The sequence below is a fragment of the Homalodisca vitripennis genome, chromosome 4 (assembly GCF_021130785.1).
Source record: "Homalodisca vitripennis isolate AUS2020 chromosome 4, UT_GWSS_2.1, whole genome shotgun sequence".
Classification (NCBI taxonomy): domain Eukaryota; kingdom Metazoa; phylum Arthropoda; class Insecta; order Hemiptera; family Cicadellidae; genus Homalodisca; species Homalodisca vitripennis.
The window spans coordinates 164,230,955-164,255,000 of record NC_060210.1 but is presented as its reverse complement, the minus strand read 5'-3'; the positions used below and the strand labels follow the sequence as shown (position 1 = coordinate 164,255,000).

At 34.3% G+C, this 24,046-nt stretch overlaps 2 protein-coding genes across 4 annotated transcripts in view; one reads left to right on the top strand and one right to left on the bottom strand.

Moving 5' to 3' along the window:
- The window catches only part of LOC124361270 (adhesive plaque matrix protein-like), a 29,893-nt gene extending 7,573 nt beyond the window's left edge, over window positions 1-22,320 (top strand). Inside the window, exons 4-6 of the mRNA XM_046815318.1 lie at window positions 11,052-11,703; window positions 17,558-17,712; window positions 21,736-22,320. Of these exons, the coding sequence (XP_046671274.1) occupies window positions 11,052-11,703; window positions 17,558-17,712; window positions 21,736-22,320 (1,392 nt within the window). The remainder of the gene's footprint in view (window positions 1-11,051; window positions 11,704-17,557; window positions 17,713-21,735) is intronic.
- The window catches only part of LOC124360510 (neurobeachin-like protein 1), a 545,778-nt gene that overhangs the window by 323,458 nt on the left and 198,274 nt on the right, over window positions 1-24,046 (bottom strand). The window lies entirely within an intron of this gene.

Sequence of the window (24,046 nt, the reverse complement as noted above, 5' to 3'; positions counted from 1 at the left end):
ACACACACACACACACACACACACACACACACACACACACACACACACACACACACACACACACACACACACACACACACACACACACACACACACACACACACACACACACACACACACACACACACACACACACACACACACACACACACACACACACACACACACACACACACACACAACACACACACACACACACACACACACACACACACACACACACACACACACACACACACACACACACACACACACCACACACACACACACACACACACACACACACACACACATATATACTATTTACTACTATTATTTACTATTTATTATTATATTTAGTGTTAATGGAAAATAAATCAATTTTCCTACTGGCAATACTTAAAACTTTTTTTCTAATTATACACGGTTGATTTTCTGTTTTGCCTTTCACATTTTAAAACACAAAACAAATGACAATTTTACAAAATATGGTCACTGTTTTTAACCAATTGTTCACTTTCTTTATGAATGGATAATGAGCAAGAGTGTATTTGTTCATATAGAAAGGGGATTTGTACAATAGGATGCAGCATGAAATCGTATATGAAGATTGTATGTAATAAGCTTTCTATTAAACCACCGATATATAACTTATTCATTCTAAACGCCTATAAATTCTTAGCTGAGAAATTAAAGTTTTAATTTCATGCCTGAAAATGTCACTCGAAATATTATTTTCTTTGATATATTTATTACCGTATGATAATTTAAAATTTTATAAATAATACACTATTTTGACACTACTATTCCTGCACTGTAAATAGTTTTGAATTAAGGTGTTGGCGAATAATGATGAGAATAGATGCCAGTAGTAAACAAGACTTGTCCCTAAAAGAAGGCATATTATTATTCTGTTACAGACTAAAAACATTATCATAAAAGAGAAACACACATTAACTGGTTTATGCGTGTATTCCAATCGACATATTAACTAGAAAATGAAAAATTCAAAGAGAATTTGTTATCTAGTTTCATTCAAAATGGAGGCCATGTCGTGATTGCACCGAATACATACTTTAAGTTATGAACTGGTATCTTGTGTTAATTCAACAGACCAAATTTCAAGTCTTACTTTTAACAGTATGTTCGATTTAATTTACGAGATTGTTCACAAAGACAGTGACGTAATTACTAACTGTCACCATAGCTGTCCTACGAAATACGAAACTGTCCTGTAATAAAGATTGTGACGTGTTTTAAAGAATAAAGTACAACAAACTACAAAAAATGATATAAAAAGGTACAAACTAAGTCGTTCAACGCAAGAAGTCCACGTAATCTGCATGTTTGACATGCCAGATAAAATTATCCTGTGATATACATTGTGATGGCATTTTAGATTATTATGGCATTAAAGCACAAGATGTAATTCGTCTAGTAATCTGCATGTTTGACATGCGAGACGACATTGGCTTGTGATATGGATTGTGATGGCATTAGAGCACAAGATGTAATTCGTCTAGTAATCTGCATGTTTGACATGCGAGACGACATTGGCTTGTGATATGGATTGTGATGGCATTAGAGCACAAGGTGTAATTCGTCTAGTAATCTGCATGTTTGACATGCGAGACGACATTGGCTTGTGATATGGATTGTGATGGCATTAGAGCACAAGGTGTAATTCGTCTAGTAATCTGCATGTTTGACATGCGAGACGACATTGGCTTGTGATATGGATTGTGATGGCTTAGAGCACAAGGTGTAATTCGTCTAGTAATCTGCATGTTTGACATGCGAGACGACATTGGCTTGTGATATGGATTGTGATGGCTTAGAGCACAAGGTGTAATTCGTCTAGTAATCTGCATGTTTGACATGCGAGACGACATTGGCTTGTGATATGGATTGTAATGGCTTAGAGCACAAGATGTCCACGTAAACTGCATGTTTGACATTGCTCATGAAATTGTCCTATAATACAGATTGTAATGGCGTTACGGCATAAGATATCCACGCCATCACACGTGTTACAAAGAAAATCCAGTAAATTATATTTCACCTTATAAGTTATAACTTAGTTGTAATTGTTGTACAATTCTAGCACCCAAGCATTAAAGACTAAATTGCCAGTTTTACCTCAATTAGATAATCAACTTTAAATGTGGGACCAAAGTAGCCTTGTATCTTTAAGGTAAGCATGATATGAAATTGGTCCACGTTAAAATATATCTCACGTGCAAGGATACGTGCTACTAGAGTATCCTGGCAGCTTCGCAGGTTACCGTGAAGTTGCCTCAGACACGGTCGGTCACCCGATACTGACTTTTCACAGGATGCAGGTCGTCTCAAAATTCTGCTACTCTGTGGGATCACCACGAGGCAGCTAAATAAACTTTCTGTGGAATATTTCTGTGGATCATTAGTCATAAAGAAGCTGTGGGAAGGGGGATTCATGTTGTAGACCACTTATTCTACAAGTTGTATTCTTCTCGTAATGTAAGCAAAGGTTTGGGGACCTGTACGGGCCCATAAAAACTTTTAGGTAGAGCTTTCTCAGGAACCCGTTAACCTACAGGGTTAAATCTTCAAACAGTCAGTATCTATGCTTGAAGAGTATACTGAATTAAAATCTTTATCTCTATGGTTACAACTATGATAAAAACTGAATTTGTGCACCCCTATATTTTTGTATTTAATTTAGCTATTTTTATTTATTTGTTATTTATTATCAATTACATTGGTATAATCCTAGTTCTACATATCAGTTATAGTATCAAGAAAACTGTATTACTTTCTGAATAAATTGCACTTATAAAAAAATATTTAAATTCGAGAAATCGCAGATAGAGATAATCAACACTTACTCACATTAGTGGTTCTTTAAAGCCTCCGGGGCAGTAATAGTCATTCTCTTCTTCTGCAAGCAGCTGCCTTATTTTCTTAATCCTGGCTTCTTTTATCACATCCTGTATTGCTTTGTTAGCTTACCAAAGCCTTTCAACGTCGGATCAGTGCAGCCCTTCTACAGTGTTCTTTCCTAAGTCTTTCAGGTCCAGTTTCTCTAGGGTACGTAGTCTTTTAAGCATTGTCATTGTTAAATGTTATTACACTTTCCCAAACACATTTCTAAAGTTTTCTTACCAAAAGATTTTTCCTTTGGCATTCAAGTACACATCACATAATTGAAGGACTTATTTAGATTTTGAGTTTTTCCATGTAAACACTCACGTAATAAACTTGGGTTTGGTTTACAAGAGCTTTATAGACAGGTTTTATTGCCTCTAACTCAGTTTGAGGTACAATAACTGTGTTTGAAGGTTTTAAACTTACCTTCACGTTCAGAACATGTATATTTACACCATGATTGGTGGATCGGGACAAAGTACTGTAGATGTAGGAGTTCATGGTCCGTGGCACCGCAATGACAATACGTGGCCCCAACAGCTTTTCTCATTAGCTTGCAAATAATCTGTGTTTTCTCTAATAGCCTTTCCACATTATCCTTGTAGCTTATCTTTTTTATGTGTAAGTCTTTCCCATGTAATGCTTTGCAATCACTCAACATAGTATTTTTAAGTCTTGCTAAGATTTTTTAGTCGCGTGTCCATCCTTTTTTCAATGTGGCCGACGCTTTTTTATTTCCACATTACCATATGGTTTTACTTAGTTCACATTATAAAATGCCTTAGAATCTCCATCTCTTAAGAATTTGATATAGCTCTTTTTTCCTCAGAACGGCCAAACATATTTACAGCTGCCACACTCTCCATCCCTCCACTACACCTCTCATAGTTTTTAACACAATTATTTTTGTGTAGGTCTCTTTTATACTGCATGTCCTCTTTACCTTCAAATATTCATCACAATTTTTTGTTATAACTTAAGAGTCAATGATGTTGCCGATGTCCAAGCTGCTGATTGTTGTATAGCCATTTTTTTTTTTTTTTTTTTTTTACTTGAAGCCGCGCTTTGCCAACTATAGTCAAATGCGCTGGTAATGTCGGTGTTAGGGTTGCCTTAATTTTAGTTTACAGCTTCTTTGGCAGCAGATATAATGGAATATTCAGCTACAGATTTTACACTTTCAGATAAAATTTTAGTATATTTAGTCTGAGCTGTCTTTGCCGGTGACAAGTTCATCATGGCACACAAAATATTTCTAGAATCTACCTCTCTCCCAATGCATCGTAAACCGTAAAATAAACTAACATTTACGTCCAACGGGATACTGTTTGGTTCTGTGCATTTCTCTGAAGTCCAAAGTAAACATCGTTCTTACAACCCAAACACGTAACACATAGCTTACACGCTAAATTATTCCGGTCCCTTGCTTCTTCATGAATATTTAAAACTTCACCACAAACATACAAGAAACGTTTTCAAATACATTTCGCAAGACACGAAAACTAATTAAAATGTTTGTAAAGTTAGTTTCACTGTGAGAATAACCACTGCCATTTACAAGGCCTAACTTCTTCCTAGAAGCACTGGGTGGTGTAGGCTTAAGAACTACATCTACAGGTTCACAGTTAGGTCTAGTCACATTTACATCTTATGTAGGCCTACGTTGAGCAACATTACACTTAATGTGTCTGTTACTTTATTTTATTTTATTTTAAATTACATTTCAACGGACATCTCCATTTTTACAGTTTTGAACAATAATTAAACAATGAAAGTAAACAACTACAGTGACAAATAGAGCAATAACGATTAATAATCTATTTAAGTGACGAAACGGATATAAACTATGAATGACAATAACGTAATTAATTATTAGTGTACCGTGATTTAAACTATGGAAAACAACGAACAATAACAGCAATAAATTAGCACGAAACAATGAGAATAAAATCATGAATAAACAAGGATAGACAAGAATTAACAAGACACAATATATAAATAACAGCAATGAGAGACGTACAGGTAAAGTATAAGAACGAGTGTCTTCCCTCATTGTGCAACTACTAGGCAGATAACTCATGCAGACCGGCGATCCTCCTCTTGAGCACTGGTATACTGTCCACAAAAAAGTCAACGATGTCGGCGACGCTATTACCAGATCTCTGAAGTCGGTACATCGTATTGTTTGCTGCGTGGTTGGTGCGATGTTGCTGCCTAGCGAACAGGTCTCTGGAGCGAGTGGCTGAAGGGGTCCTGAAGAGGATCTGGCTCAGCATATCGGGACAGTCGATCTTGCCGTTAAGGATCTTTGACAGCAGTACAACGTCAGCGGAGAATCTGCGATCCGCAAGAGTCAGGAGTCCCAGATCACGAGACACTTCCCCTAAAGAATGTTAATAAAGAATTTCCTTTTCTTGAAAGTAGGCGTGGCTCTTTCCATATCAATATCGCTGATATAGGCTAAATAAACGCAATGCACTAATATATACTTCACTACAAACACTAATACAACACCATGAAATAATAATTCTATTGACTATTGTTGGTTGTGTTTGCAAGCATTATAAAAGTAAACAATACAGCTGTTAACCCAGAACACAGACAACTATTACAAGGATCTGCAGAAAGCAGTATAATGTACTATATACAATTCTCATATGAATACAAAGTGCGCCGAAAATATTAGTGAATTCCCTTGTAATATATTTATGTTTGAGTATTTTAATACAGTTTTATAATAAGTATTATATTTAGTATGTTTTGTTTGTTTTTCAGAAAGAATCAAAGTGTACAAATAGCAATTACAGTAATTGGTATTTCAAGTATTGTGTTCAGCTCCCCTTAAGTCGACATCCCGAAAAAAATGTTGACATTCATTAAATGTCAACTATGGGTTATTTAAAACTATTTCATAAATAGGAAAAATGCCAAAGTGTTATAAAGTTCAGTATATGGAGCTGTCGTAATATCTTTGGTACGGAACTGTTTCCCGTACAAAGACATACCAAACATATACGGAAATTTCTTTCCTCGTACGAGAAAAAGACAATCCACAAATATAGTACTCATAATCCTTCAAACATGGTGAGATCAAATTTTGAGTAAAATAAAATTATCTTCCTACGATTTTCAGAAGCAGTGTCATGATTGCACCATCTTTAATTTATAAACTTTATAATAATGTATTTGTATTTCGGCATTCTACAAAATACTCATTCATTATTATTATTATTATGGATTCTAAGTGGAGAAGTTTCACTCTGACGGACCCGAAAGGTAAAAACGCGGCTGAGAGCATGGTGCACAGAACGAAGGTGTTTATACTATTTTTAGTTCGACGACACTTAAGTTAAGATCCGATGTTACATACGGTTTGTTTTAAATACAAGAACAGAGTCTCAACAATTGTTTTATAATTATAGTTTCTGCTTCCAGGGTATGGGAAAAGAGAGATTTTGTTTTACTAACTAATGTTGGAATTCAGTAGGAATTGTGAAACATTCAACGACACTGAGCTATTAAACTAACAAACCTGGTATAACTGCACCTCTATACAATTTGGTTGATTTCTTCACCACCACGGACTGCAATAGTGATATAACTACTTCAATTGGCATCTCTCTCCAGCTGATGCGCGTAAGATAGCCACTTAATACAACCACATAAGGATTGCCGGTTCATATAATATTCCGTGTGTAAATGTACAGCTTTCATTTCGGTAACATATATGAACAGAATAATTTATTATATGTTTTGCAACGAGATTACATAGTTAAACAAAATGGCTGACCAACTTCCGATCGTTAACCTTTTAGAGCTTTCTTAACAAAACATAACTATTTCAAGTTTGGTATAACTTATTTATCTATTGACCTACTTTAGTAAGGATCTTAAAAAAAGTTGAATGTTGTATGAATCAGTTGTTAATTGTTGTATCATCAAAATGTTGGTAATCATCGAAACAACTCTAGTTATTTGTACTAAGCCTAGTTAATAACCTCGTTACTATAATGCAGTGTGTTTAATGAAGAAGAATAACAATAAGTACAGTAGAGAATATATCAAATTAAGAACAAAGTTATGTTAAGCAATTAAATATAACAAATAAACATTTAAAATAAAAGTCCAAATCCAAGGTAATAAACTATTAACAGTAACAACAATCAAGTAAATTAAATAAATAAAATTAAAACACATAAACAGAAAAAGACACATTTTAGTGTTAGCCTATACTATGAGGCAAACGCTAAAATCACATTTAAAAAATACTACAATCTTCTTGATACTAGTGACAATGCCGTGGAAGAAATTAACATAACAGCATATGCTGTTACTATGCCGCACCATTGACTGGAAAATCACTGGATAATCACAGCTGGTAAAATGGCAACATTTCTTAAACAAGTATAAGGAACGAATCATAGAGGGTGCCCGTATATTGAAAAGATGAGATCATTTAGAAGTTTACAGAGCAGGACAACCCAACACTCGCACAGCGTCTTGTCTTGAGCTCCGGAATAACAAACTGTCTCTGTAAGTCCAGAACATGAACAACTATGTATCGAAACGCCCACCTTACGTCCACAAGTCTCAAACATTTCCTCTGGATATATTTCAATCTGATATGAAGACCATACAGGGAACGCATAGTCCATGATTTGTGGCAGGCAAGATAAAAAAGTATATGATTTTTATTTTGTATAAACCATTAGAAGGTGGGAGTATGGCACACACGTATCGCGTAACAGGCTTCACTGTAATTGCATAAAACAATTCAAACCTATAGTTCATTTCATTCTAGAAACGTCCTGCAGACATATAGACGGACAGAAGATCATACAGGAAAGAAATGTTTACATCAACCAAACAGATAAAAGGGAAATTAGGTCCGCCTGATGAGTGATGTGGTAAAATGCCGCTCAACCAAATTTCATAGTTAAACGTGCACCATCACAGAACTCGTTATTGTCTTTTGTGTAAACTAAGTTTCGTGAAAAAATTAAGGTCAACAGATGAAATCTTTCTCGAAATGACTTGCCAAATGATACGTTCAACTTTTTGTCCATTAAGTTTAGTTTGATAGTTTAAAATAATAAGTTTATCCCAAAGTCATAATACAATGATGATGTATATGTTGGAATTGTTAGGCTCCAACACTTTTAGTGACAGAAGTTAGTTCCTCGTCTACTAGTACGGAAGTTGCAATATGCTAATCCCATAACATGTCAGCTTCCAAAATAAATCACACCAATGAATATAAAAATAAAAACATGTTAGTACTCATTTCCAAAAGTAATTTTAAAGGTCACAATGAGCAAGGGTAGATAAACTTTAACTTTCTTACAACTGGTTTATGGATTTCTAATTCAACTCATTAATTCAATCCATTAATTCAACCAATTAACTCTAATTGGTGGTTTTCACTATTTATATTGCGTGTGGTAATAAAACCAACCCCACAGTTGAGGAGGTAAGAGTGAGACAGAGGTGAGTGAGGTCAAGGACGAACACTTGACATTAACCTCGGTTTGACCTCAAGATGACAGTCAGATGTTCCGGCGCGGAGTGAAGCGGCAGCGGTGAGGCGCTGTGACGCAACCGGCCAAAACACAAGAACTAGAGGCCGGAATCCAGTGAAAGGCTTCAATAAGTAAAAGAGTAGTGTATATATAGAGTGAGTGGTCTGATCTAGCCATCACACTCACATCTGTGCGGAAATGGCCAGACAGGTGAGCTACTGCCATATCTTATTGTTTACGTTTTATATAAATTGTTAAAAGACTGTCATTTTTTACTTTTACCTAAATTTATTTGATTTACATACATTTTTGTGGATTCTTTTGCTAAAGTAGGTTTGAATAAAACATGTAATTTAGTTCAGTAGTAGAGGAATACAATTACGTTTTTTTGTTTTTTGCAGAAAAGCTTACGAATTAAGGTAATATTTTATTTTTACAAAATCAGATACGATAAAAAAATGTTAATCATATAAATATAAAAGATTTTGACATGGATTTAACATCCAACGTAGACGCATTAGAGAAAACTCAAGTTCTAGTTCAGAAACAATTGATGGTGTCAATTGCATCAAAGGCAAGACTTTGAACTGACCCTAATGGTTTTTAATTTGAAGTTAACTAGTATGTGCAACATAACAATATCTTTGCATATAATAGTACAAATATTGAAATGGCTGATTTTTCAACAATGTTTTACATCGTAAGGTCTTCAATTACAAACAACTTAACCATGTTTAAAAGTCATTTTAATTAAATTTCAATTATCAACAGTTTCTACTTACTTATACGGTACGTTTTTTGAGAATATAAACAATTTAAAAGGAAAAAATAATTAAATTTATATGTGCTATGTTGGTGAGGAGTCGTACACTTATAAATTAAACCGTTAACAAATTGCTCTTTGTACATTAAATTAACTCAAATGGATCATAAAGTTTACAAGATGAAGCACCTCTTATAAAACAATTCTTGCTTAAGTGCAAAGTAAAAACATATTAATATTATAACTAAATAACTCTCAACAATAACTCTTATTTTGTTTTAAAAGGAGGAAACTTAAGTGCATTGGTTTGTAAATAAATTTCTTTTCATTTAAACTAATCTGACAGGGTTTTAGAATTCTGTAATTAGCTAAAGAAATCTATATACATTTTACAAATGTATATGGATTTGTGTTAATTCTTCAAATGGCAACCTTGTAAATATAAACTAAAATAGGTTAACAAAATAAAAACGTAAACGTAGGCAACACTATGTAGAAATTCAAAGATATTTTGCCCTTTAGTAAAACAATATATTGAAATTAGTTATTCTATAATTTAAAAGTGGTTTTGGAATTGATTCATAAGGAACTGTTTTAGGTTTACATTTTAGGCCTACTTATCAACTTAAAGCTGATTTATTTTTCATATCCTACTGAAAATTCTGACCATTAAATAAATTATCAATAATTATATTACTTTAATACTTTGTTTTCAACCGACAGCACAATAGTATTTGAGAACTGAATTCGTAAATAGTTTAAAGTTGTTACACAAGTCAATCGTTGTCAATTAGCCTATTCTAAGCTAAACTTATTTTTGGTTAGAGAATATATCCGATATGTAATTCAACAACAAACTATGGAATGAGGTCAGAAAACAGGTTCTACTTTTGAAATAGATCAAATAAGGCGGTCTCCTATTGCTTCTATAAGCGTACATTTATAGATCTAATTCTAATAAGAAAATATAAAGTATATGTGTCAAAGTTATGTAAATTCGCCTCCTTCTACATTTTTTTTAATAGTATTAAGGATAAGATAGTAAGGAAAACATAAAGTTCTCGTGTTGGAGTTCAGTCCCAACTGGTCTCAAAAGTCGAATTAGAGACCAAATACTACTAATTAATTGGAAAAAACCGAATCATAAAAAATCAACTGTTCTGAGTAAACATTGCTTTATGACACAACCATATTTTTAATTAATTTAAACACTATGTTCAATTTGTTTATATTTACAATTTTGAAAGCATAGAGTAAGCTTAATAGTAATAACACTTCTTATTTAAACCTTTTCTGCAACCGCTGTTGAGCACAGAGTAAGAAAATACCCAGATACGAAAATAAATATTTGTATCAAAATACTTTTAACTGCAAATTTTAACAAACATTAACTATTCAGTGTTTGGTCAGTACTGTAATGCAAATATAAAAGACAAAGTTACTATCTAAGTTTTACTATAAATTAAAAGATTGTTATACAACCCATCTTAGTTGTCTTTTGACAGAAGTAGGTCTCTCAGAGCTGTGTTAGTATACATGTTTTCTTGATGGGGAAAAGGCAAAATAAACGTATGAGACAAAAAATACTAAAACCGGAGTCAATTACAATGGCCGAAAATATACCCTTTTTAACATATTCTTGATCGTGGCAAGAAGGTAAACTCAACATGGTCATCGTAAATATGATTCACTCGAACCAGACGTGCTCATACAGGTGTAAAACCTAAGAAATTGCATGTAAAGCCACGGTTAACTGTTAATTAGATAATATACAACTATAATTACAATTGTTTAATTTGTAAAGAACTGTACAGAGACTAGCACAATAATTGTCTTGTAAATGCTCTTACATATTTGTTTATATGAATAATGGTCAATTGCAGGTTATCTCGTTGTGCCTGACAGTGCTAGCCGCCAGCTGCGTGGTGGCTCAGTATGGCGGTGGCGGTGGTGGCGGCTACGAGAAGAAGTACGAGTACAGCTACAAGGAGGAACCGTACGACCCTCACCCTCAGTACAAGTTCGAGTATGGTGTGCACGACGAGCACACGTACGACATCAAGAGCCACAAGGAGGAGCGCGACGGGGACGTGGTGAAGGGAGTGTACGAGCTAGTGGAGCCCGACGGCAGCAAGAGGGTGGTAGAGTACACGGCCGACCACAAGAACGGTTTCAACGCTGTCGTCCACAGAGAGAAGAACGCCCATCCGTACGAGTACAAAAAGTATGAGGCACCCAAGTACGAGTACAAACCTCAGTATGAGGCACCCAAGTACGAGTACAAACCCCTGTATGAGGCACCCAAATACGAGTACAAACCCCAATATGAGGCACCCAAGTACGAGTACAAACCCCAATATGAGGCACCCAAGTACGAATACAAACCCCAGTATGAGGCACCCAAGTACGAATACAAACCCCTGTACAAGGCATCATCATACGAGTACAAACCCACGTACGAGGCACCCAAGTTCGAATACAAACCCAAATATGAGTACAAACCAAAGTACGAGGCACCCAAGTATTCCTACTACGGCTAGACTAGAGACCATCATTCACTGCACATCACTGTAATTTTCGCTCACTCGATACCTGAGAGTAGCCTCGCGGTATAGACTACTCACTCATTATGTCTTACTTGTATTTATTGAATTTAAGTAAACAATCATTCGAACGTTTACCTTTGTTTTATTCACCTGAATATTCACCAATATATTTATTAACTTATTACATATTCTTTATTATTTATAAGAGAACATGAGTAACATTTAGTGTTGTGAGCCTTTAACACTAGCCTTTATTTGAAACAAAATGTATTTCACCGTAGGGAACACAAAATATATCATTCATGTACGAGAAAAACGTGCAATAAGCCAAAGTCAGAACATTTCCTGACTTGAGTGCAATGGTCTCGTATGGTTATAAAATGATCATGCTACTTTCGGCCATTAGATTATAATATGTAACTGAAACGTAATGTAACGATTAAGCTATTTTGTGTTATGTAATGAGAGTATACGTACAATGAAAACAAACTAATATGAATAAATAAAAATAAAATTTATCTGCACAGATGAAATATTATAACTTGATCAGGAAAAAAGCATTACAATAATCATAATTTGTCAAGGAATTAAATAACCCACAGATTTAGGACCAGATTTAAAATGAATTGCCTCAGTTAGAAATACAACTAAAAATAACAAAATAAAATAACTACATTAAAAATGAAATTAAGAGAAAAGCGTTTGTAGTTTTGTCTACATTAAACAATAAAATTTGATAAACTGAATTAAATTATGATTCTTTAAAAAGCCACCCACTTCACTTTCTTTCTTTCACTTTGCACCCAGAAAGAATAATGTAATCGACTATTTTCGATTTTAAACGTTATCTCAAGTAGTGGGACCACTTCTTATCTCCTCAACTGGCCTTGAAATATTAACTTATTGACCAGCTTACTTTTATTATGGTGAGCAGGGAAAGCAGTCTAACAGATATCGCCCATTACATTAGACATACAATATGAGGAATAAGTATGCTCGTAGCAAATGAGTAAGCTTCAAGATTAAAAATGTATGCTTAAAATCAATTTTCATCAGCCTTAAATAAAAATTATCATGAGTGTATGACTAAAACTTGACAATGCCATGAGATTGATTACTATACTACACAATTAAATGACGGTTTACTTTATTATTATATTAAGTTAATTGAATTAACATCCAGTAATTATCAATAACAACATTAATATTCTTATTTGATTTATGCAAAATCTAGTTCTGATGAGTGCGAATGATATAACAAACTCAGATTATTGAGTGCAGAAAGATAGCCCAGGTTAGTGTGGAAGAATTTATGTGAAAACAACGTCTGTGAATTGCATAAAGCAACACGTATTTTGAACATTGTCAACCATATCCTTCGGGTAAGTAACACATGAAAACCGTATTATAATTTCATATTCTGGTTTGATCTCGCCAGTTTTGAAAACAACAGTTTGAGATTGCTCGAACTTGATAGATTGAAAGAGAATGATAGATCGGTTAATTAAACCATGTTATTTTTAACGATGGAAGGATTGTGAAGGAAACAGGATTTTTCCGGACATTTGCAATCGTTCAGTGAAACATTTGCCATCTTGTTTCACTGAACGATGGCAAATGTCCGGAAAAATCCTGTTTCCTTCAGATTTCAATATTGATGTAATACTCGCCCGAGGAAATTTTATTTAAAAACTATATTACCCACTTATTCTATAATCAGAGCGTGTAGTGAACTTTTTTTTGCTGTATTTGAGACTACTGAACAATTAGCAACATTGAATTGACCTTGTTTTAATTAATCAAAGAATCAATATCATTTTGCAACTTATGAGAATCCTAGATACTATGAACGGTCTTAAAAAACTTAAAATATCTGCATATAATTCCTTATCTACATTTCAAGAATGATAAGAATTTATAATAAATTTGACCTATACTTTTATCTAATTTTAAATACAATTTAACGTTTGTTTAAATCATTAAATAATATGTTATTAAGTATATAACTATAGGAAAGTACGTTTCACGACACCGTCGAGGATAATGATCTCCAAACAGCTAGTAACATACATTTAAAAAGTATCATATAAAATTATGTTGATTAGCGATGGTCAAAATCAACCATAGATTTTCCCTCCATACTTCCGGACATCCCACGTCAAGGAAACACATGGATTTAGTTGGCTTTGAACAAGGAAAATGTTGATGTGATGTTCTTTGTCGTAATTAAGATGACAGAGGTTCATTATTGAACCAACCCGCCCCCTCAATAGAATTTTCCACCCTTTATCATTCGATGTATATCAATATGGAAAATGAACAATTCAAAACCTTTTTTCAAAATTTCAAGCAAAATAAGGAAGGCCAAGACACGAGATGTCGAAACAAAACTAAGACAATCAGACAATTATTAAAAAAGCGCATGGGACATTATAAAACAGAGTAAAAAACAACAAATGGTTTTCCTAATTTTCAACTCCGACACTTAAAACAAGAAATAAAATCATTGATGACCCGTTTGAATTGGCAAATGAATTTGACAATATTTTCAAGTGTGGCTGAACGACGATTCATTTTTAGACCGGCCCCGTCTATGGTTCTTTTCCCTGTGAGTCAGGTTGAGGTGGCCCGTATCCTGCAAGATCTGAAGCCAAAACAATCCAGTGATATCAATGGCACGTCAGTGTGGTTTTTCAAAGAGTGCTTCAAATATATATTGACTCCAATCACTCGACTGATCAATCTCTCATTTAATCATGGCATTTTCCTAAAGATTGCCAAAGTCATTCCAATTAAAAAAAAACATGATCTTTGCATTCTAAGCAACTATCGTCTAGTTTCCATACTTCCTGTTTTCAGCAAAATCTTCCAAAAAGGTTTTCTCAAACAATTCGAACAATTCCTTGATCTTCATGAAGTTTTCTGTCCCAAACAGTTTAGGTACAGGAAAAACAAGTCGACAATCGATGCCGTAACGAATGTCATTAACTATATTGTCGAGGGTCTAGAGAGGCGAGAGCAGGTGCTAAGCATATTCCTCGACCTCTCTAAAGCGTTTGATTATGTGCATCATGCAACACTGTTGCACTAGCTGTGGACAAGTGGTATTCGGTGTCTGCCGTACGACTGGGTTCTATTTGAAAGCTAGAGAGAGAGAGCAGTGCATGCGGAGTACGAAATGCCTTGTCAGGCAAAGTCAAAATGCCCTACAGTGTCTCACATGGATCAATATTGAGGCCAGTCCTTTTTTAATTAACTTCAATCGATTTAACTCATCGATCAGAATGGAAAAATGATTCAATAATATGCTGACAATACGACTCTCTGCATCACATCAAAATGAAAAATGGACTTGAAGTGGGCCATTCATTGAATTGAATTCATGCATCGAACATTCTCCAGAATTAATTTAATAACAATCAGTTCAAAATAAAACGTCATGAAGGTATCCCTTCGCCAACAAGAGCTAGAACTTCAACCCGCGGTAATGAAGGATGACGTCCTTCTGGAACAGCCAGAATCCATTACGATCCTTGGAATGTACCTTGATCGGGGGCTAACATGGGACGGATCACATTGAAAACGCCCATTCTAAGGTTACTTCGGGAATTTATGTCCTGCGCAATTTAGAAAATTTTTTCCTCGGATATCTTAACACACTAAACCCTAAGCATATAACATCGAATTTACTCAGTATACTGTCCGTTTTTTGTGATTTAATTTTTTTTTAAATTCTGAAGACATTGTTTTAACCTAACATATTATATATCAAATTAAAGAGGGGAACACGCAGTTTTAGAAAATGTGCTTTTTATGATGAAATAATTTTTCGAACAAAAGTATAAAGTAAACAAAATTATGGAAAAAAATAAAATTTGAAAAATTATAACTTTGTATAAAAGTTTTATTTTTCAACCCCCTAAATTGTTATATGTTGGTAGACGAATGCAGCAGACGTATTGTGACCTGTATTTTGTAGTGCAGTTCTAATGATTAGTGTTGTGTATAGTTTTAATTAAGTGCATTTTTTTAGAGTTAGTGAAGTTGACAAAGAAGATGGTGGTTGTGATTCCTGACTTAGGCGTGGCACAACGCTTTGGTATGATTTGTTTATTTTAACCCAGTTTGTAATTATGTATTAGGTTAGTTATTACCTGAAGAAGAGATCAGATTGCAGATCTCGAAACGTAGTGTTACTGATTTATTGTTTCACTGAACGTTGGCAGGATCATTGTCGTTGAGAAACTCACCCTACGATCCAGAATCATAAATTTGACCCATAATTCTTTCAAACTGAATCGCAGATGATCTTTTATTTTCATTAAAAAATACTATAATCCTTCATCAAATCATGCTCAGAATCTGATATCATATCACGTATCATTCGCATCGTTATTTTGTCTAAATGATTAGGTACTCATTTTACACAATGATCAAGAAAAATAAAACTTGCATCACTAAGAAACTAATCAAAATAAACTAAACAAACATTTATCACTTTATTCAGTAACAGTGTAACTATGTTTATAAATAACAATGCTCGCATCACTGCGTCGTCAGTCGGCTACGTAACTAAGCAGTTGTCCAATATTTGAAAATATTATTTTTACAGCTGCACAACTGTTACTTGTCATAAAAAGATATGTAAATATAAACAATATAACATAGGAAATAGTCTGAAACAACTAAACCCGATTTTTTTTACGGAAAACCTAAACGTATTAAATAACAAGTACCCATTTACCTATACTCGGGCTCCGTATACAACGGCGTGCGTGCTAGTCTGAAACAACTAAACCCGATGTTTTACCGGAAACCTAAACTTATTAAATTAAGTACCGGAGCCCGAGTATAGGTCGGGCTCCGTATACAACGGCGTGCGTGCTAGCCCGACCTATACTCGGGCTCCGTATTCAATGTGAAATGGCCTATTTTTGTCTGATACATCCACATTACACATACGGTTTGAGATTGTGGGGGAGCTTCCAAATACTGGTATGAAAGAATTTTCTGATCTCAAAAGAATTCATTCAAAATTGAACCCCAGAGAATGCAAGGCAATGTGCTTCTAGTCAGCTTAGATTGCTGACCTAGTCCTGTCTCTATATTCTCAAGGTTACTCTGTACTGCAGACTTAAATGCAAGTTGTACAGGGCGGTGATGTCCACCACCGCTAGACAGAGACAGGGACAACTTTAAACCGAACAGTACAGAACGACAGCTTTTGAACACTTGCATGATTCTCTCAATCTCTAACTTGATCATATAGTAATTGTTTAAAATATCTCTAAAAATTGAAAATTGAGGGTTGTTTTAAGAATAACCTTCTAAATAACAGTTTATAATATTATTATAAACCGCATAATTAATCTCTGTTGTGTAACTTTTTTACCCTCTAACGTTACTTAACTGTTCTTAGGTTTACATGGCATTTATATAGCAACATGCTATGGATATTATCGAAGACTTCCGATTCACGACGTTTTGGATCATTACTAATACAATAAAAACCTTGAGAATTTCTGCTCCGCTGTAAAAATCTATCATCGGTACGTTACCCTTCAAAAAAGTTACACACTGCTGAATGCCTAACTCACAACAACGCATCTAGAGAAATATAAAATTGTTAATAATTTCTGCCTTGACAGGTGAACCACATTCAAAATATAAATTAACAGTAGCAAATTCAACAACAAATTTGAAACTATTTAAAAAATAATAACGTTCTGTCTGTAACGTCTAGGTAAAACTTAACTATGTGTTTTCGTGATAGTTACTTAGTAGTAACACAGTTAGTAGTAGAGTTTAATAGCAAATAACATTACTACAATATGGATCACCAGAGAATGCCGTTGAAGGAGGAACCTATTTCGTGCGGCGTAACCTAGGAGCAGCTAACGAGGACTGTGCGACGTTGCCAAACATTTTTTCCTCTATAACCGCAGCGCGCCATGTCGTGTGGCAGTTGACGTGTTTTATGGCAGCGTCGCGGGAGCCTGTTCGTTAAACTGGTTGCCTCCAACTGCACTCTTTCGTGGGCTCTACTTTAGAGGCGTTGTGTAGTGTGTGAGTTAAGGGGTGAATACGATTTTGGTTATAACATCGGATGGCTGAACATGGCTATCGAAAATGAGGCCGAAATATCCGAATGTCAACAATGTTTGACGCAGCGCGGACTGCAAAAATTATAAGATTTATTGAGTTCTGTTGATTACATGTATAAACAACGGAATCAATTTGTTCGCTTGAGACAAATATCATGGTGTCCTTACTAATGGTTTAACATACACATTAGTAAGTTAAAGAGAGTATTTGAAATTCTGTTATTATATAAAACATATGTGCTTCTAATTTCTTACCCCTGATCCTCCTGATGAGTCGAGGATATTCCAGGAAGTTAAGTCCTAACTGATTAAGTTAAATAACAAAATACTTTATTTATTTATTTTTGTACTATAGCTACAGGAATATTATCCCAAAACAGCTATATTGACAATACAAGTTAATAATAATAATTTACAGTATAATATATAAGTAGGCCTACGTGTTCGAAAAAACTCAATTACAAAATCATTATAGGCTGAGTAACACTTAACTGTTTCTATTACAGCACGAGAAAAAACAAAAATATAATACAATACATAATAATAATTTAAAACTTTAACAAAACTTGGTTACTACCGTAAGTTTAAAAAATAATATTTAGCTTATTTACAAATGAATTAAAATTATTATTAAATATATCCAATTCATGTTTATACATTAGAAGGATACTCATGAGAATAAGGTTTAATTATTTACCCAAAGTTACACCACAGACTGTGAGATTTGAGATTGCACTCACAACTTCAGATGGGTTGGTATACAGACAGAGACAGGGTCGTTATAATAAATCTGTATTTGCTTTAGGCCTTTCCCTCAAAAAAAAATTAGATTTAATAGAAAGTCCTAAGGTATGTATGTTTTTGTAACGTAATACTTTTTAACAGTACATTTTAATGTCGAGCGTGGCCGCTGTTTGGATCGGTGACCGCTGAGCGATCCTGTCCTTGCAAGCGGCCCGCCTGCCCGGCCATTGGTGGTGGTTCGGAAGTCACCTTTAAGCCGTTGGTCCCCAGGTTAAGTGTTAGAGAGGGCTTCTTAGCCCTAACTTCGCCTGGTAAAATAAGACATTCTTTACCTTTTACCTTTTTACATTTTCTCCTGTCTATAAAATTAGAAAGGAAAATACAACACACATTAGTTACAGTGTTTAGCAATAAACTCTCTTAACTTAATGTTTAGTATAGAACGATTTCAACGGTAAATATTTTATAATCAACAATTAACTCGAGGAAAAAGATAAAAACGGTGATTGTGTGAGAGGAAAGTGGAGTGACCGTTGAACTGGAAGGATACAGTGAAAGGACGACGCCAACTCTACTATCTATTCCTTGAGTAGTATAAATTCCTTATATAAACAAGGTACAATGTTCATAGAAGTCACCAGTTGGTCGGCACTCACACTCAAGAATACAACATGACTTCAGTGGTGAGTCCAAATACTTATTCTGTATTTGTTTTTATTTATACTGTTAGTAATTAATTGAAATTTAAAATAAACATCCGTACTTTAGAAAAAAAGATTAAAAGTTGCGTCAGATATGCTAATCCTATTATGTATACATCTCACATAACACAAATATAAGCTAAGATGTCAGTGGTAAAATGCCGCCTAATATTATATTAAAAATCCTGTTTTTGGAATAATTATCTAAAATTAATTATTTAAACATTTTCGGATTGTAGAGTGCTGCTTATTCAGAACAGGAGGCGTTTGTTAAACTGCTATTTATAAATAATAGTTATTTGAATAGCAATTTCTATGTTCATCAAAGCCATAATTCAGTTTTTTTATAAAAGTTTAGTAATTGTATGCCTATGAAAACAATAATATATTTTACAAAACGGATATGCGTACAAAATAAGTTTTAAAATACTTTGCTAACTTTTACATACTGTAAAAATGTTTAGAGTTAGGTTATAACTAAACGGAATACCTTTTAATGGACATATTGCATATTTGCGAATATTATTAAAATTGGCCTTTTAAATGGGATAAAACGAGCAAAATTAGTTTACTGCGTTGCAATAAAAAATCTTTGATTAGGCTCATTTCAAAAGCATAAAAGTAGTACTGAAAGTAAAAAAAGAGCACTTCATACAATTTTTACCGTTTTATTTAATATTTTTGAGCAATATTCCATTCAACTTTGAAGCAATCTGTTCCATTCCAGTTGCTGTTTCTGTACTCAGAACTTTATAATACAGAAAATTATAAATTTTTATGTTACTGTCACAGTTGCATTCATTAAAAGTAGATTTCAACCGAAATATATAATTGGCATTCTTCAAAACGTTTCGAAAAAATATGAAAAACTGCTTTCATTGCTAGGATACCCGCTGATTAAGATTTACTGTCTTCCTCATGTTATTTGTTTCCTTTTGTATTGACTTATGTTTGATTTAAAGCAAATGCCCATGAATTTGGTTTCTTCTTTATTAATGCAAATATTTGAAAGTTGTATATTTAGGTATCAACCAATTTCGTTGTAGATCTTAACGCCAATAACATGTGAAAGTAAACATAATATATTTGATCTCAATTTTTTTCTTTATTAGATGTAACTTAACAATTGAAATTAATATAGTGCTAAAATTACAGTAAACAGGCTTCATATAAGAGCAAAAATTTGTTTATATAAGACAACTAACGATTGCTATCTTTCTTTTGTCATTTACGCAATAGACACAACTACTCTAAGAACAAATACATAAAGGCATTAATTTATATTCTGCTTCAATATCTTTTCTGAACATGTCATAAATTAATGTTTCAATAATTCTAACGCATAAAACACGAGAATATTTCAATTGTTGACATGATAGAACAGCACCATATACAATTATGTATACCTATTTAACTACTAACTATTGCGATTTCCTCGAGATTTCTTATGTAATAAAGATTACACCCGATGGTACCAGACATTTAGTACATATTTTTGAAGTTTATTCATCTATAAACTCACGGGAAGTACCAGAGGAAACTATTCGTTTATATGGAATATTACACATAGTTTAAGGATTTTAATTCAAAAGACAGACGCATAACGTAAGAATAGCCATTGAAATATCTCCTATTAGTGTTTGTAAGTTTGTTATTAATGATGGAAGGTTATAAAGGAAGATATAATTTTGGACATTTGCCAACGTTATATGTAACAAAAATGTTATATTATTTTGTAAGATACAACGATTACCCAGCAGGGATCACTTCTGGCTGGTTTATACCTTTCAGTTGAACTTAACACTGAGCAGAGCAAAACAAAAATGTCACTTAAATCTCGTCAACCTTATAGATGTCCAGTAGCGGCACATCACTAACAGCAAATGTCGAGATTCTGGGGTGTAAGTGTAGTTCGATAGGTCTAGTCTACTGCGGGAGATGTCTGTTGGAGATGGTGGGGTTTCATTCCCTAAGTATCACAAGTTCTTGCTAGCCTCAACAAGGGTGTGCCACCCCCTGCCTGCTTTGACTGGAGAGGTTGGTTCAGAGCTGGCCTCCACTTCTTCTGGGGAGACATGCCCTAATTCTTCCTCATGGATCTCAATAGGAGGCGGCCCCTACCTCTAACCTTACCCATCCTGAATATCATGTCACTCCGGAAGCGGCGCTAAGGTATTTATAGGACTAAGTGCAATTTATAAGCTTCTTGTCCTAAGAGAGAGAGAGAGAGAAAACCCCACAGCGATGGCAAATATCCAATATAATATCAGTCTTTCTTCTCCTTTTAAGTTCTAATTTTTTGCATACTTGGAACTCTGGTAGAATATTCTCCAAATTTCTTTTGTTTGGTAGCAAATATCTAATTTCTACACTGATAATTTGATACCGCCAAAAATTTGATACTTTTGCGTAACCATAATGTGTAAATAAATAAATTACTGCAATGATATTTAATTGTTTTACGTGTTGTAGACTCTTGTGCTATGTACAATGGTGGTACTTGCTGGCTACGCGGTGGCCCAGTACGGTGGTGACGGTGGCGGCGGCTACGAGAAGAAGTACGAGTACAGCTACAAGGAGGAACCGTACGACCCTCACCCTCAGTACAAGTACGAGTACGGTGTGCACGACGAGCACACGTACGACATCAAGAGCCACAAGGAGGAGCGCGACGGGGACGTGGTGAAGGGAGTGTACGAGCTGGTGGAGCCCGACGGCAGCAAGAGGGTGGTAGAGTACACGGCCGACCACAAGAACGGTTTCAACGCTGTCGTTCACAGAGAGAAGAACGCCCATCCGTACGAGTACAAAAAGTATGAGGCACCCAAGTACGAGTACAAACCCAAGTATGAGGCACCCAAGTACGAGTACAAACCCCAGTATGAGGCACCCAAGTACGAGTACAAACCCCAGTATGAGGCACCCAAGTACGAATACAAACCCCAGTATGAGGCACCTAAGTACGAATACAAGCCCAAATATGAGTACAAACCTAAGTACGAGGCACCCAAATATGAATTTAAACCAGTTTACGAATCACCAAAGTATTCATACTAAGGCTAAAAACATAGCTTCAGTAATCATCATTACATCCTCATCATGTCACCATCTCTACCTGGCATTAATCATTTAAGTGTTAAGCTGTTGTAAATAGAACATGTTTTATATGAATAAACATTTAAAAACCTAAGTCTAATTCATTCAAACTATAGAATTTAATAATTATTTTCTTATCAGAAATTATGTACCAAATATTTGTTAAAAATAATGTACTTGAATATTAATCATCACCAAATTTTGATAATCCAGCGATATTTTAGCGAAACTGGTACATTTGATCATGCTATAGAGAGATTTGTAATATTCTGATTCATACGTGAGTGCGCGGACCTATCGCAACTCTTTACTACGGGTTACGTCCTCTTTTCGAAACTCGTTCGCTTCCTCCTTTGTCATCTATAAATAGCCGTTACACAGGCCGTATATTTGTTATACGCCTATATTTATTCTACCAGGCCTGTCTCAGTAGTGTCAGCCATACTTTCACTCCTGTACACAGCCTGAGGTAAAAAGGCTTTTATCCATATCCTTATCTGGAAACTTACGCGGTTGTATTTAAACTCGTGGATAAAGTAGAGATTTATGCTATTAACGTTGGGTTGTAAAAGATCAATCGTGTTAGGAAATACGGAAAGTGTAATATTGCGGTCGACCTCATGGTAGGTAACACAGTGAAAACGTGTACCGATCACATTCTCTAGAACATGTGTTAAGTGATTTATGATGTATTATATATGTAGGCCTACACATCTGTGTATGTATTCGAATGTGAAGATAAAGTTTTGAGTAATGTTTTAATGATATTCGTTTAAGACAACTTTCTCTGAGACAGAAAAAATATAAAAATCAGTTTATAATTTTATGAGGAATTTCAGGTATTTTAATTGGTATTTGTGGCCATCAATCGGTTCCACATAAAAATGCTGAAGATAAAGATATGAACTTTTGGGAAAAAATATGAATACAAAAGGAGACTGAAATAAATGACATTTTTGCTAGTAAAATTAAAATTCCGTAATGTTTTTTAGAAAACGTATGATTCTTCTAATAATATTTAATGACAAATATAATTTAATTCAGTAATCTCTACTTAAAACCATACCGATCCTGAGGTTATTATTTACATACATGATGTAAAATATAACATTTTATGTTCAGAAGCTTTTATTTGGACAAGATTACAAAGTTACCAGAAACCTTAAATGCCAGTATTTTCTGGTGGAGTTCAAAAAACATTTTTAAGTTTCTATCTTCAGTGGGGTTTTTGTCTTAAATTGCATTTTGACTTAACTCTGAGAATAAATCAAAACTACCTACACCGCCTTAAGAGAAGGGAATTCTGATTATTAAGTTATTAGAATTTAAGGAATTTTTTTTCGTTTAAACAGTATGGATAAAATGTCTAAACAAGGTTGGTTTCATACAATATTGTATAGATCTCGAGAATACATAATAGAATTGTGACCTATAAAAAGAATCGTGAGCCCAAGATATTGAAATTAAACTTTGTATACTACACAGTAAGTTTATTTATTTATTATTATTTCCAACGGTACAACGCCATTTAACATATTTACAAAAATTACAGACTTCTAAGATGACTATATTAAATTAAAGCTAGAAAAATAGAATATCACATTGTACACACAACAACAACACAGCAATCAGCATAACAGATAATCATAAGGCAAAGCAGTAACAACAATAGTTTGACGCCAAAAAA